Source organism: Acinonyx jubatus, chromosome D2 (assembly GCF_027475565.1).
Source record: "Acinonyx jubatus isolate Ajub_Pintada_27869175 chromosome D2, VMU_Ajub_asm_v1.0, whole genome shotgun sequence".
Classification (NCBI taxonomy): domain Eukaryota; kingdom Metazoa; phylum Chordata; class Mammalia; order Carnivora; family Felidae; genus Acinonyx; species Acinonyx jubatus.
Genome location: NC_069393.1, coordinates 7,910,302 through 7,924,764, shown reverse-complemented (window position 1 = coordinate 7,924,764; position 14,463 = coordinate 7,910,302). Strand labels below are relative to the sequence as shown.

The window sequence follows — 14,463 nt, the reverse complement described above, 5'->3', positions numbered from 1 at the left end:
AATTTCCCTGTGGGGGAAATGTTTTGAGATTACAAGGACAAAATTTTCTTGGGAACTATTTCTCCTAAGTGGGTGCTCCAGAAAGTCCTGATTTTACTGCCCTACCCAAAGGAATGGCAGCGGAAATCTCTCTCTCTCTCTCTCTCTCTCTCTCTCTCTCTCTCACACACACACACACACACACACACACACACACACACACACACACACAGTATGTAGATGCCTGGGACACAGCAGCCTACAATACCCGGAGCCTACAAATTTCGGTGTCTGGTGCTCAGCAATGTCTGCTCACCTTGAAGCCATCAAAAGCAAAGGCACGTTCGTCTGAGCCCAGCTCTTGGTCAGGTTGACAACCTGGCCTGCTCCATCCGACTCTCATGTCTCCAGCAGTGACAGCCTCAAATTCAAAATACCACCTTCCTGCCTTGACGGCATAGGTTTTCTCCGCGCGGAAGATTCGGAACCTCTCCCCGGTGCCGCTACACACTTCGGCTCGGGCAGCTGTGAATGGAAAGAGATTCCGGTGACCACTGGATAGGACATTGCAAGAGGAGACAGGACACCACACAACATCAGTAACTAAACTTACTGTGAAGTTGGTAATAATACCATCTCTCTTACTCTGGTTCACATTGTATGAAGTGTTTTTATACATATGATCGGCCACTGTCACAAGGAACCAGCTTCGAGAAGGGGAAAAGACAAGGGGCTTCCAATGGAGAGATGGGTTATCAAACCTCAGTTACACTGCAAGGTGGGTGATGCTTCCTCCCTCAGCCCCTGTTCAGCAGGGAATTATCTTTCTGCAGGAAAAACACCTACCAGCCTCTTGGTGGTTTGCCAACAGAATCTGAGATGAAGTTGACGACATGGCCGGAAAGAAGCCAATAAAAGAGATCTGAACTGCTGTGCACAAGAAATGAGTAGACACTTGTGGATGTGAGAGAAGGAAGAAGCTGCCAGGAGGTGAGGAAGACAGAGAGAAAGCTGCAAGGTAAAGAGATAAATGGCACAGAAGGGTAACCATTGACAGATTTCCCAGACAAGATGGTTAAGGACAAAAAAACTCTTCCAGTATCTCACATTTTCATCATAATGTGCTACACATACAAATGCTGTGTTTAAGTTTTGAGGGGAAACAAAAGGGTCAAGTCCAACATCAGGATCAGTGGGGCAAATATATACATATATATACATCATATATATATATATTTAGATATATCTATCTATATACCTATATCTATATCTATGTCTATATCTATATATGTGTGTGTGTGTGTAAAAATAAGATACACATAGATTGAAAATGCCAGGAGTACAGGACAGCCATGAAAACATAAGTCCCTAGGAAATCAATGGGGCATGGAGACAAGGGTCCACTGAACTGATAAGTCAAAGGATAAACCATCAGCTCAGCTAAGACCTGGGTTAGATGGAAGACGACATTTAAGTGACGTTGACCAAAGTCACACAAGTGACAAATGGCAGAATTCCGGAGCCGCCTAATGCTACAGCCTGTGTTCTTTCCACCCCGCCTCCAGTAGCTGGCAGAATCAGTAGGTACTGCTTAAGTATTTGTTCTCATCTGTTCTTTTTTTTTTTTTTAATGTTTATGTATTTACTTATTTTGGAGAGAGAGAGAGAGCGAGCAAGGGAGGGGTAGAGAGAGAGAAAGGGAGACACAGAATCTGAAGCAAGCTCCAGGCTCTGATCTGTCATCACAGAGCTTGACACAGGGCTCAAACCCATGAACCCTGAGACCATGACCTGAGCCAAAGTCAGACACTTAATGGACTGAGCCACCCAGGTGCTCATCTGTTGTACTCTTAAGAGTCGGGAAAGACATCGTAAATAACAGAAGTTTAATACCAGCTTAGCCACAGATTTGATAGGAACAAACAACAACCATAAACATGATCCACATAAGCTTTAAAGGGCACCAGTAAACACACAGCTAGACCGTCTACTGAAGATGAGACTGGCATAAAGAGACAATGGACTAAGATATTTCCATCGATTGCAGGACATAGAGGTGAACTGTATCTATTGACAAAGCTTTCAAAAGCTTTTTAAGTTTCTGAATGAGCAATGCTTTGTTGTTTCATCTTTTCCCCACAAACACACCCATACACATATACCTAACGACTTTGTTGGCTCCAAGCAAGGGTCGTGCCTCCAGCAGCGAGAGCCTCAAATTCGAAATGCCACCTTACACGAGTGCTCATGTATGTACCTCACATGTGCACACACACACGTGCACACACACATCATGCACTACATTCAAACATCTTACTGAAGAATAAATGCATTAATAGAGTTTAAAAGTCAGACATTTAAAATAACATATGGAGGACACTGCACGTACAAAATCCTCTTAAGAGGAAAATGTTTGCTTCTAATGCATTCAAGTTGGGGGTGGACAGGAGCCTGAATGAGAGAGAAACATCTCTATGGTGAAAGATAAAAAATTCTCATGTCTGTTACTTAGTAACAATGGTTTTTGAAAGACAGGACAGCAAACTACTTTTTGAGGGAAAAAAAATCATCAGATTTTACACTTGAAGGCAGTTACTGGTATAAAGAAACTAGTTCTATGGGCACCTGTCTGGCTCATTCGGTACAGCATGTGACTCTTGATCTTGAGGTTGTGAGTTCAAGCCCCACACTGGGTGTGGAGCCTACTTAAAAAAAAATAAGAAAAGAAAATAGTTCTAAATATTGCAGTACTAAAAACGATGGAAGTCAGATTTTCAGACTTAGTATTTCCTGAAGAAACAGCACACTGATCCATGACTTCCTTAAATCGTGGTTACAACCCTCCCTGAACTAACCTAAGACATACAGAACATGAGCCATGATCCATACAAACATTTGGAAATTAATTTTCATGAAAGAAAAAAGCCATCCCGTAGTTATCCTTATTTTTAATTATGTCATATTTTCAAATAAAATCATACATTATGTTCCAGTATGCACAAATAAATTAAACTCCCAAGTTTCTAAGCATAAAATATTCCATTCTTTAGAAAACTAAGCTACTAGAAAACTCACACGTTCTTTTTTCCTTTTTATGTTTCCAGGACATTGGACCACACTCGTATGCACACTGTATAATCAAGGAATGAAAACAAATTTTCTTATCAGCTTAAATAGGTTGGAAGGCAAATTTGATATAAAAACTATAACAGATAATTTCCTTAAAAGCCCACTACAAATTACCCTTGGTAATAACACTATGAATCCTCTCCGCTAATACAGGAAATGAAAACAGGGAACAGTATATGGAAAATATGTGGCAATCACGGTAACAATGCAGAATTTCTTAGTCCTGGTATTTTATTTCCCCTGACCTTAGCTACTGCACCTACACTTCCCCAATGAGACTCAATCTGAAATGGAAACACACATGCTATTCACAGACACCATTATGCACGGGACTTGTAACCTCCATGGATCTTCCTCTGAATGCCTGTGTGATCCATAGCTCCGATTCGGTATTTCTCACATTAGTGTAGGGCAGCTGACAACCAGGGTTTATTGAAGCAATGGTTCAGCATTCTGTTTCTTGACGAAATTCCAATATTTAATGAAAATCTGGATCTACAGAAGTTTAAAGAAAAAAGATCCAGGCAATCTGCAAGAAATTTCTCTTGCATATTCTGGGGCATCGATCACCTGGACACAAAGAAGATGCTCTTCACGGGCCTGTGAAATTGAATCTAGGAACAAAGACTATTCCAAGCCCTGGACACAGGAATCCAAGCAAATACCCAATGGGCAAGCACCAGTCTCAAAGGCAAAGAGCGTTCCTCCAAATACGCAATTCTTAAGCTTTCCTTCATGTTCAACACTCGACATTCATAGAAGCTTGGTAGGTAATTCTAGCTCATGTAAGTGTGTATATGTGATTTTCTTATATTGTCACAATGAACATAATGACAATTGGTATTAAAAACAGGCGCAGTGAGCAGATGTATTCCCAGCGAATTTTACCAAGAATAGTGATACCCAGAGAAGAAGAAATTAAGGGATTATGCCTTTAACAAGCGACCTCAAGATAAAGGGTAAGGTCTGGGAAAATCCTGTGTTCCCAGTACCCCACATATCCTAGCACAGAGAGGCCACACAGCAGTAACTGATCAAACGGAGCCTAAGCACCCATACGTGCTGTACTCCAAACTGTACTTTTAGAAGATTCTTACGCTAGAGGGCAGTCAAGGTCTAATTATGTATTGAAAATGTAAGTTATTTACCATATGCTATGAAGGCAGGCAGGCTAGTCTCTTTAAAATGTTCACATGTACCTAAAATCCTTCAAGTGTGCTCATATAATAACTTCTAAAATGATTGAGATTAACCAGTCATCCTTGTAGCCTCCTGGTATTATGTTTAATCAAACAATTTAAACCTTGATAAAACCTTGCAATAAGAATAACTTAGTTTTTCAAATGTTTTAAAATGTTATTTTAGAACAATACTCCAAAGACACCACTGAGTTCATATTCAATCTGGAATACGTAAGCATTCTGCTGATGAGTGGAAAATAAATTGTAGCCCTGATTTAATTACATAGGGTTAGGGGCACCTGGGTGGCTCAGTTGGTTAAGCGTCTGACTTGGAATCAGGTCATGACCTCATGGCTCCTGGGATCCAGCCATGCTTCAGGCTGTGCGCTGACATCATGGAACCCGCGTGGGATAATTTCTGTTGCTCTCTTTCTGTCCCTACCCCACTCATGCGCGCTCTCAGTCTCTCTCACAATAAGTAAATAAACTTAAAAAAAAAAAAAACTGCATAGGGTTAGATTCCATTTTATCTAAATTTTTATGCCCTTAACTTTTTTTTTAATACCAGCAAGGGCAGTATATAGCCGGTTACGTTTTTAATCTTATCTCAGTGATCACCAGTTTTATTTTGCTTTATTCCACACAATCTCTCCCATCTATCTTTTAACTTCCATTTCCCCCACCCTTGTTCTGAATATCACAAATTTTCCAAAGCCTCCCAACTGGTCTCTCTATCTCTGAGCACTCTCCCCCTCCAATCTGTTCCTTCCCACTGTTGCCATAGTTACATTGCTATTGTAAATTGTGATCACACATCAAGCTTTTGCTTTAAAACTTCCTGGGGCTGGAACTCCTTGCACACATCTACCCACATTTTTTTTTTTTAATCTGGGCTTTCAAGATATTCCATATTTTGTCCTAATCCTTCACCTGCGACCAACAGTGTTTTCTACCTACTTATACCCTCTAATTTAGCCTAAATAGACTACCAATCATCCGTCAACGCTTTCTATGCTTGGTTACATCTGATACGCTTTCCCTCTGGCAGAAATGCCCTGTCGCACCTACTCTCTACTTGTGGACATTTTGATCCCTTCAACACCTAACTCAGATGTCATTTTCTCCCCTTATTGATTCCTTCAATTAGAAAACAAATCTGTCTTAAGTATTTTCTATAAAGATCAGTCAAATCCCTACTATGAAGCAGGCATGCTGTTGGGCACTGGGACACACTGGTGAGCAGGAAACAGGGTCTCAGCCTCCACCGCGGAGTGTACTATCCTAGCCTCACTGTTCCTTGCTCATGTAACTTCAGGGGGACAACCTTGTCCATCAACGATCAACGGTTCTCTCTAAATTCCTAATGTTCAGAAACCACACCATCCTCTGATCACCACTTTTTCCTCCTGGTTTTCTCATTTCCTTTGCAAACGTATTCACTTTTTAAACACATTAACTTCTTCCTGGGCTTCCCTTCCTTATCTGCATAACTTTCTAAATTTTTTTGAATGTTTTATTATTTATTTTTGACAGAGAGAGAGAGAGAGAGAGAGAGAGAGAGAGAGAGAGACAGAGTGTGAGCAGGGGAGGAGCAGAGAGAAAAGGAGACACAGAATCTGAAGCAGGCTCCAGGCTCCGAGCTGTCAGCACAGAGCCTGGCGTGGGACTCGAACTCATGAGCTGTGACATCATGACCTGAGCTGAAGTCGGGCACTCAACCGACTGAGCCACCCAGGTGCCCCTATCTGCATAGGTTTCTAGATTTCCTGGCCCTATTTCTCTTCTTATTTGCTGTTCACCCCAATCTTTGTCTGGTTTCGGGTTCTTCATTCTTCTCAACATCTATACGTGCTCTGTTGACCTTGCTGGCAAACAAGAGATTGGCAGGCACCACTACCACCTCATAGTCTCCAATCTCAACTGGATCATTAATGTTTCTCTGCAATTGTTTCATCTGTTTGCAGCTAGCTCTCTTTTCCATCCCACAAAACAGCTATGTCTCATCTTTATTGCTGTGTGACATCAGCAGGAATGGCCGAGTAATGATCTCTAAAAATCCTCTTCCATAAAAGCAGTGACAACACTGGAAAAAACTGTCCAAATCAAGTTTTTTTCAGAGCTCTGGAAATTAACCAAAGTCTGGCAAAAATCTGGGTAGTGTTACTCAATCAAAATGGATGAATGTTTGTAAGGACAGCAGCAGGCTTACTGGTATTTTTGTTTGTTTGTTTTTAATTTTTTTTTTTTACGTTTATTTTTGAGACAGAGAGAGACAGAGATCATGAACGGGGGAGGGGCAGACAGAGAGGGAGACACAGAACCGGAAGCAGGCTCCAGACTCTGAGCCATCAGCCCACAGCCTGACGCGGGGCTCGAACTCATGGTCTGTGAGATCGTGACCTGAGCTGTAGTCGAACGCTTAACCGACTGAGCCACCCAGGCGCCCCAGGCTTACTGGTATTTTAACTTATGTTAGTGATATCCCCTTCTTGCTAGGTATGTGGCACAGTGGAAATCAACAGCCTCTCAATTACAGTGTAAATCAGTAACCTAGAAGATTCTAGAGGGAACAGAATGGAGCTGGAAACCCTCCAAAGCCCAATTCACAGATAACCGTCATTATTTTCCCTTCACAGTAGTTTGTCAGAAAATCCCACTGCAAGGCTTTTCTTTATCTGGTCTGACTTTGTTGGCCCAATGCAAACCATCATTTCCCAAAAGGCATTTGTTGAAAATAATCAGAGGCAATTTTTTAACACTGCAGCTGCGTGACGTGGCAATAACAGTGAGGCAACCAACACGCTGACTAAAAATTTCAGAAGAAGAGCTGAGGAATGAGATGTCCTTAGTAGGTTGTGAAAACTTCCAGTGTAATCCTGGGAATCCAGAAAGCCACACTCACACCCAGGGCTCTGTGTGTGTGTGTGTGTGTGTGTGTGTGTGTTTGTGTTCAGAAAGACCTGAGAAGGTCCTAAGTTCTGACCTCTGGGACACCTTAAGGTTCCACACAAGCGGTAAGTGAAGGCTAAGGTGAGGACTGCCTGCTTGTGTATTGGAGTTATGTCTCAACATGCACACAGAGCCCCTCCCGCAACAAAGACTGGGAGACTTGTAAGCGCCAAACATTTGGGAAAGTCTCTGTCCAATCACTAGCTGACCATGAGGCTAATGAAACAGAGGCTCCTGGGACTACAAATGACAAAGAAAACAAAACATACAAGGCTAGTTAAGAAAGCCGATGAACAAACAAACGACAATTACAAGTACAATAACAAACCATGGGGGAGGGGAGATTCCAGAGTTGCTATATTATGTTATTTAAAATACCTGATTCTCAACAAAAATAGGGAGACATGCAAAAAGACAAGGAAGTATGTCTCCTACAGGGACAATAAAGGAGTCAGAAATTGTCCCTGAGAAAGCCCAGATACTGGACTTATTAGACAAAGATTTTAAATTAGCTATTTTATTTTATTATTTTTAAAAATTTTTTATAGTTTATTTCTGAGAGAGGAGAAAGAGAGAGCAATCAGGGGAGGGGCAGAGAGAGAAAGAGGCAGACACAGAATCCGAAGCAGGCTCCAGGCTCTGAGCTGTCAGCACAGAGCCCGACACGGGTCTCAAATCTATGAGCTATGAGATCATGACCTGAGCCAAGGTCAGACGCTTTAATCAACTGAGCCACCTACGCACCCCATAAATTAGCTCATTTAAATATGTTCAAAGAACTAAAAGAAACCATGTCTGAAGAACGAAAGGAAATTATGAGAACAATGCCTCACCAAAAAGAACCTATCAATAAAGAGACAGAGATTATTAAAAAAAACAAAAAAAACAAAAAAACCCAGAAATTCCTGAAAAGTAAAATAAGTGAAGTTAAAATCCACTAGAGGGGCTCAACTGTAGGTTTAAACTAGCAGAAGACATAATCAAAGAATTTAAGGATAGATCCACCAAGATTATCAAGTATGGAAAACAGCATGGGAAAGGAATGAAGAAAAATAAACAGCCTCAGAGACCCTTGGGATACAATCAAGTGTGACAACCCATGTCTAATGGGCATTTCAGCAAGAGAAGAGAGGAATAGGGCAGAAAGAATATTTAAAGAAACACTGACCACTCTTCAAATTTGATGACATTCATTTACAGTTCTGAGAAGCTCCACAAGATCTAAGTAGGATAAACTCAAAGAAATCTAAACTAGGCACATCATAATCAAATTACTGAAAGACAAAAAGTCTTGAAAGCACCGAGAGAAGAAACACATCACATGCAAGGATCTTCAATAAGAGTAACAGCCAGTGTCGCATCAGAAAACATGGGGGCCAGAAGGCAACGGGAGGCCATATACATAGTGCTGAAGGAAAAAGAAAAAGCCAGCCTAGAATTCTACCTCCAGCCAATCTTCATTGTTCTCTTCAAGTCTTCTGACACAATCCAGCCCTTTCTCACTCTTGCCCCTTAGCAAATAAGCTCATTTTCTATTTCAACGGAAAACAGTAAGCACATAACAAGAATTCCCTGTGTTTCATCCTAATTTTCCATGAACATAGGTTTCTACCTTCTCTTTAATCCTTACCTCTTTCACACTAAATTTAGGGGAGCAGGTGTTCTCCCTATTATATTAGATTGGTCCCTTCATCCATGCTCTGATTTCACCCCTGACCCTTGCAGAGACTACACTTGATCCAGCTCTTCTCCTTTATTTTCAACCTCCCACGTTCTGCTGGTCCTTTCCCTTAGCATATAAAAATGTCCGAATGCCTCCCTTTAAAAAAAAAGAAATATTTAATCTTTAATCCTTTCTTCCTCTCTTGCGGTAGCCTCAGCTTTACGTTTACATCCAGAACTGAGTCGTGGTAGTGTCTAGTGTCTCTCAGGCATTTCAAACTCAAAGTGTTTACAATTAAACTTGGAATCTCCCCCAAAATCCCACCTCTATTTGCTCTGAATCCTGTGTTCCCTGTGAATGTGGATGTACTTGGCATCTACCAACCCAGAAACCATCCCTGCCACCCGCTTTGTCCTTCTGCTGATTCTACCTCTAAATGTCAAACGATTCTGCCCTATTGTCTCTATTCACAGTATTGCCTAAGCTCGGGCCGTCAATACTCCTCAACATCACTTGTGTAGCCACCAAACTGTTGTCCTCACCTCCACTTTTGTTCACATTCAACCCATTCTCCCAAGAGTCACTTATTTTTTTTTAATAGAAAAATCTTTTTTTTTCAATCTCTGCCTCCTCTACTTCATTTCCTGCCACTTCTCAAACTCTAAATTCAGCTATGCAACACTGAAGTCCCCATGTGTAATGCTCTTTTGTGGTTCCAGGCTCTTCTACATACCATACTCTTGGCCTGGAATACACGGGACTTGGTTGATTCCTATGCATCCTTCTAAATATGACCCTTGCTTTGCCTACTTTTAAGTAGGTAAAGTAGGTGGTTTTAAAACATGTCTACAAATATTTTGCCATATTTCCTTTCAAAAAGTGTGGGCTTGAGTGCGGGCTCTTTAAGTGCCTCACATCTAACAAACAGAATACGACAGAAGTAAATGTAATGGGCATTGAGGTCTCCCCGTCATGCTATGTCTTATTCATGCGGGGGGAAGTCATCTGCTCTGTGAAAACACTCAAGCATCTCTCTGAGGAGGTCTGCTGGCAAGGAACTTAGGTCTCTGGCCAACAGCCAGAGAGAAACTGAGTCCTTTGGCCAATAATTATGCAAATGAGCTCTTAGAAGCAAATCTTCCAGCCCCACTGAAGTCTTCAGATGACTGTAGCCCTGAACAACTCGACAGCAACCTCAAAAAAAGGCCATGATCCAGAACTATCTGACTAACCCACTCACAAATTCCTAACCACAGAGATAACAAATGTTCGCTGCATCATTAAATTTTAGGGGGGCATTTGTTACACAGCAATAGATAACAAATACACTTCCTCTATGAAGACTGCTCTGACATCACTAAGCTGAGTTAAACCCTCTGTGCTATGACACTTCAGCGTTAACACTTACACCATATAGTAGTGTGGACAATTCAGTCTATCTTCCTTGCCTACCCTGAGAGCTACCTGTGGGCAAAAACTGTTTTATTCATTTTTGAATCCCCAGACCTGGGCAGAGTAGATGTTCAATAACTATGTAATAGAGTCAAGTGGACATGAAGATGACTTGAAATATGGAAGTAACATGAAACCCAAACATGGATTTTATAAACATGAACTCCTTCCCTTTCTCCTTGAAATTCACATAAGTCACAAGAAAGTAGGTAACTGTAAGGTAGCAATACATTGCCTCACAAGGGTGTTAAGAAGATAAAATTATATTATGGTTGTAAATAGTGTAAAACTATATGTCATAAAGATAACATCTTATGCAGTATCCAAAAAAGGTTATCCGTAAAAGTGAATACAACAGATGGAACTGACACAGACTATGCCCTTGACTGATAATGTCTTTAAAATATAATCATCACTGATTATTTTTTTGTGGCATATACTGCACATCTTGTACAGGGTAAAACGGACTCCCCCTCTTGGATACCAACCATATATAGTTTTTTAAACAGTGCATTTCTTTTTTTTGTTTGAATGGGTAATGCAAATAGAGTACAAAATTTTTTTTTAAATGATATGCGGCAAAATGTAAATCTCCCCTCCCACAGCTGTCTGTCAGCTATCTGGTTATCTTTCCTGGAAGCAATCACTGTTACCATTGTTTTCTGTGTCTTTCCAGAGTCAGACTGTGCATATGCAAGCATTTACATATATTCTTTTTTATAATGCAAATAGTACCATGTTCTTCACAGAGCTCAGGACTTTGCTACTTTACCTTAATATGATACATCTGAGATTGCTTCCTATTGGCACTTCATTATATTTAAGAACTTCATAATATTCCATTGTATGAATGTACCATGATATTTTTAACCAGCTCCCATGCGCCAGAGTGTTGTCTAATCTGGTGCTTTGTTTTACTTTATGGTGTGTGTGTGTGTGTGTGTGTGTGTGTGTGTGTGTGTATGCGGATGTGTTGGGGAGCTAAGACACTACACTATTCATGTCATTTATATTTTTCTGTTGGACTGTGTAAGTCTCCTCTATTACTTTTTTCCTTTTCCCTAATCCTTGATCCTGAAATGCATTTCCTCACTCCGTGTCCACCACTGACATCACTCCAATGTGTATGCTGTTTTGCCTTGGACAGGTTTGTGTTTTTGTAAGCAGTAAGGTACTCAGAAATTATATTAATTGTATTATATCCCTGCTCTATTCCGTACTTCATGATCACTGCTTCTGAATTGCTGCATGCTAGGTTTTAACATTTCTATTATTTTTATCTAGGATACTTTCAGCTTTCACAATCACAAATAGTGCTATAATAAACACATTCCTCCACACCTGTGTCTAGACCTACACATGAGTGTTTCTACACCCAAGTGTGCCATTTGCTGGGTCATACTCATGGTTTCTACATAATACAAGCTTTTCACGCAACAAATTTGCCAAGTTATACTTTCAACTGAGATGCACAGGGTTCCCATTGTGTCACATCCATGTCAACACATGGTATCATATAGCTTTCTAATTATTTTAATTTGTTGGATATAAACCTATAATATTTTATTTTGCATTTCTCTAATGATTAGGGAGATCTGAAATATCTTCATGTGTTTTTAAATCGATGCAGTTTCCCTTACTATTTACATATATTGCCTATTTGTCTATTTTTTATTAAGGTAACTGATATATGCCATTGTATTATTTTCATATTACAACAGAATGATCTAATATTTATATATATTGCAAAATGATCACTACAAGTCTAGTTAACATAGTGCTATGTTATTAGTAAATATTTATATGCCTGATATACCTAGTTGTTCATTAAAAATTACACTTCGGGGCACCTGGGTGGCCCAGTGGGTTAAGTGTCTGACTTCAGCTCAGGTCCGTGGGTTCAAGTCCTGTGTTGGTCTCTGTGCTGACAGCTCAGAGCCTGGAGCCTGCTTCAGATTCTGTGTCTCCCCTTCTCTCTGCCCCTCCCCTGCTCATGCTCTGTCTCTCTGTCTCTCTCAAAAAATAAATAAACATCAAAAATATCTTTTAATTACATTTAATAGATCACTTCAAAGGGGGCTCATGGGGCTGTGAAACCAGGAGCTCTAACACTGATCAAAGAATGAAGTTGTCCACAGGACGTCACAGTCATTCAACAGTGCCATCTTTCTGAGGAGATGTGATGCAAAGCCACTCATAATTGTGACAAGTGACTCATAATAATCCAAGATTGGTGATGTGGGAAAATAAACAAATGTCAAAAAGTTTAACCTCCAAAAAATACATTTAGGATTGATTCACTCTTTGAAAGGTTTGTAAAGTCAGTACATCCCTAAGAAGACTGACCATGACAGAAAAAGAGAAACATAAACTGTGAATACCAAAAATGGAAAGAAGTGGCACTACAGACCCTCCAAACATTAAAGGAATAATAAGGGGACATTAGAACAATTTTACGCCCATAAATACGGCAACTTAAATGAATTTACTGAATTCATGAAATTTGTGAATTTACTAACTTACTGAAAAAAACATAACTTATCAAAACTGACATAAGAAGAAACAAAATCTAAATATCTCCCATAGCTATTAAAGACATCTGAATTCATGATCAAATACCTTTCCTAAAATATAAAACCATAGGTCCAGATGGTTTTCATGATAAATTCTATACGACATTTCAGTAAAACATAATACAAAACTATGTCAAATTCAGAGAACAGTGGGAACATTTCCTACTTTGTATCACAAAACCAGGATTACCCTCATAACAAAAGCTGACAAAGAGATGTTGCAAGAAAAGGAAATGACATGCCGGTATTGCTTATGAATTTAGATATAAAAATCCTTCATAGAATAGCAAAGAGAATCCAGGTATATATAAAGATGGATAACACACCTTGACTAAGCAGAGTTGTATTAGAAATGCAACCTTGTTTTAACATTCAAAAATCAATGTTATTCACAGTATTTTCAGAATAAAGGAGAAGAATATATAATCTTCTCAATAAATGGCAAAAAAAATTATTTGGTAAAATTTAATATCCCATTCATGATAAAAGCTCCCAGAAAACTAGGAAGAGAAGAGAACTTCTTCATGGTGATAAGAGCAGTTAACATCATACTTCATGATGAAACAATAAAAATTTTTCCCTTAAGATTGGGAATAAGGCAGGATAATCTCCCTTGCCACTTTATTAAACATTGTAATTCTTTCCCAGTTCAATAAGTCAAAAGACAAAAAGGCATGATAATTATAAAGGAAAAAGTAAAACTTTTTGGGGCGTTGGGGGGAGACCTCATGGTTAAGGTAGAAAATCCTGAAAGAAAGAAAGAAAAAGAAAGAAAGAAAGAAAGAAAGAAAGAAAGAAAGAAAGAAAGAAAGAGAAAGGAAAAAAAGTAAGATAAATTCTGCCAGACCACAGGATGTAATATCAACATATACATAACATTTGTGTTTCTCATATTCAACATATTCATCTTTCAACTGCAAGATGAAATGAATGAAAACTAATTTCATTTATAATAGTTTCCAAAATATCAGATGCCTCTAAAAATAATGGGCAATCCCTCTACTCTGAAAGTAGTAGATAAACTAGAGAGGACCAAAATAAATGGAAGGATAGGTCTCGTTCATGAACTGAGAGACTAAATATTATTAAAATGTCAATTCTCCCCTAACTGACCTATAAAGCCAACTATATCCCAACAAAACCAAATTGACAACTGGAATCTAAAATTTATAAAGAAATGCAAAGAAAAAAGGAGTCCGAAAAACCTCTTAAAGAAGAAGTTAGAGGACCTACCCTACCTGATGTTAAGATTTGTTATAAGGTGGTAATAACAAAGATAGCAGTGTGGTACTGACTTAAAGATAGACATATGGATGAATAGAACACAATGGTCAATAGAGATTTGACCAAGGTGGCAAGGTGACTTAATGGGAAAGGATAATTTGTTGTAACCAATGGTGCTGAGACGGCTGAAGATCCATCTGGACAAAAATGAACCTCGACCTTAGTCTCCCATCACAAATAACACTCAATCAATTCAGATTATAGACCTAAATGAAAACGTTACAATCATAAAACTTCCGGAAGAAAGCACCCG

At 39.5% G+C, this 14,463-nt stretch overlaps 1 protein-coding gene across 7 annotated transcripts in view; it reads right to left on the bottom strand.

Annotated features, from left to right (window-relative positions):
- The window catches only part of RYR2 (ryanodine receptor 2), a 749,501-nt gene that overhangs the window by 271,784 nt on the left and 463,254 nt on the right, over positions 1-14,463 (bottom strand). For all 7 annotated transcript variants that reach the window (XM_053207799.1, XM_053207801.1, XM_053207802.1 and 4 more), the window contains one exon: positions 296-504. In XM_053207799.1, the coding sequence (XP_053063774.1) occupies positions 296-504 (209 nt within the window). The remainder of the gene's footprint in view (positions 1-295; positions 505-14,463) is intronic.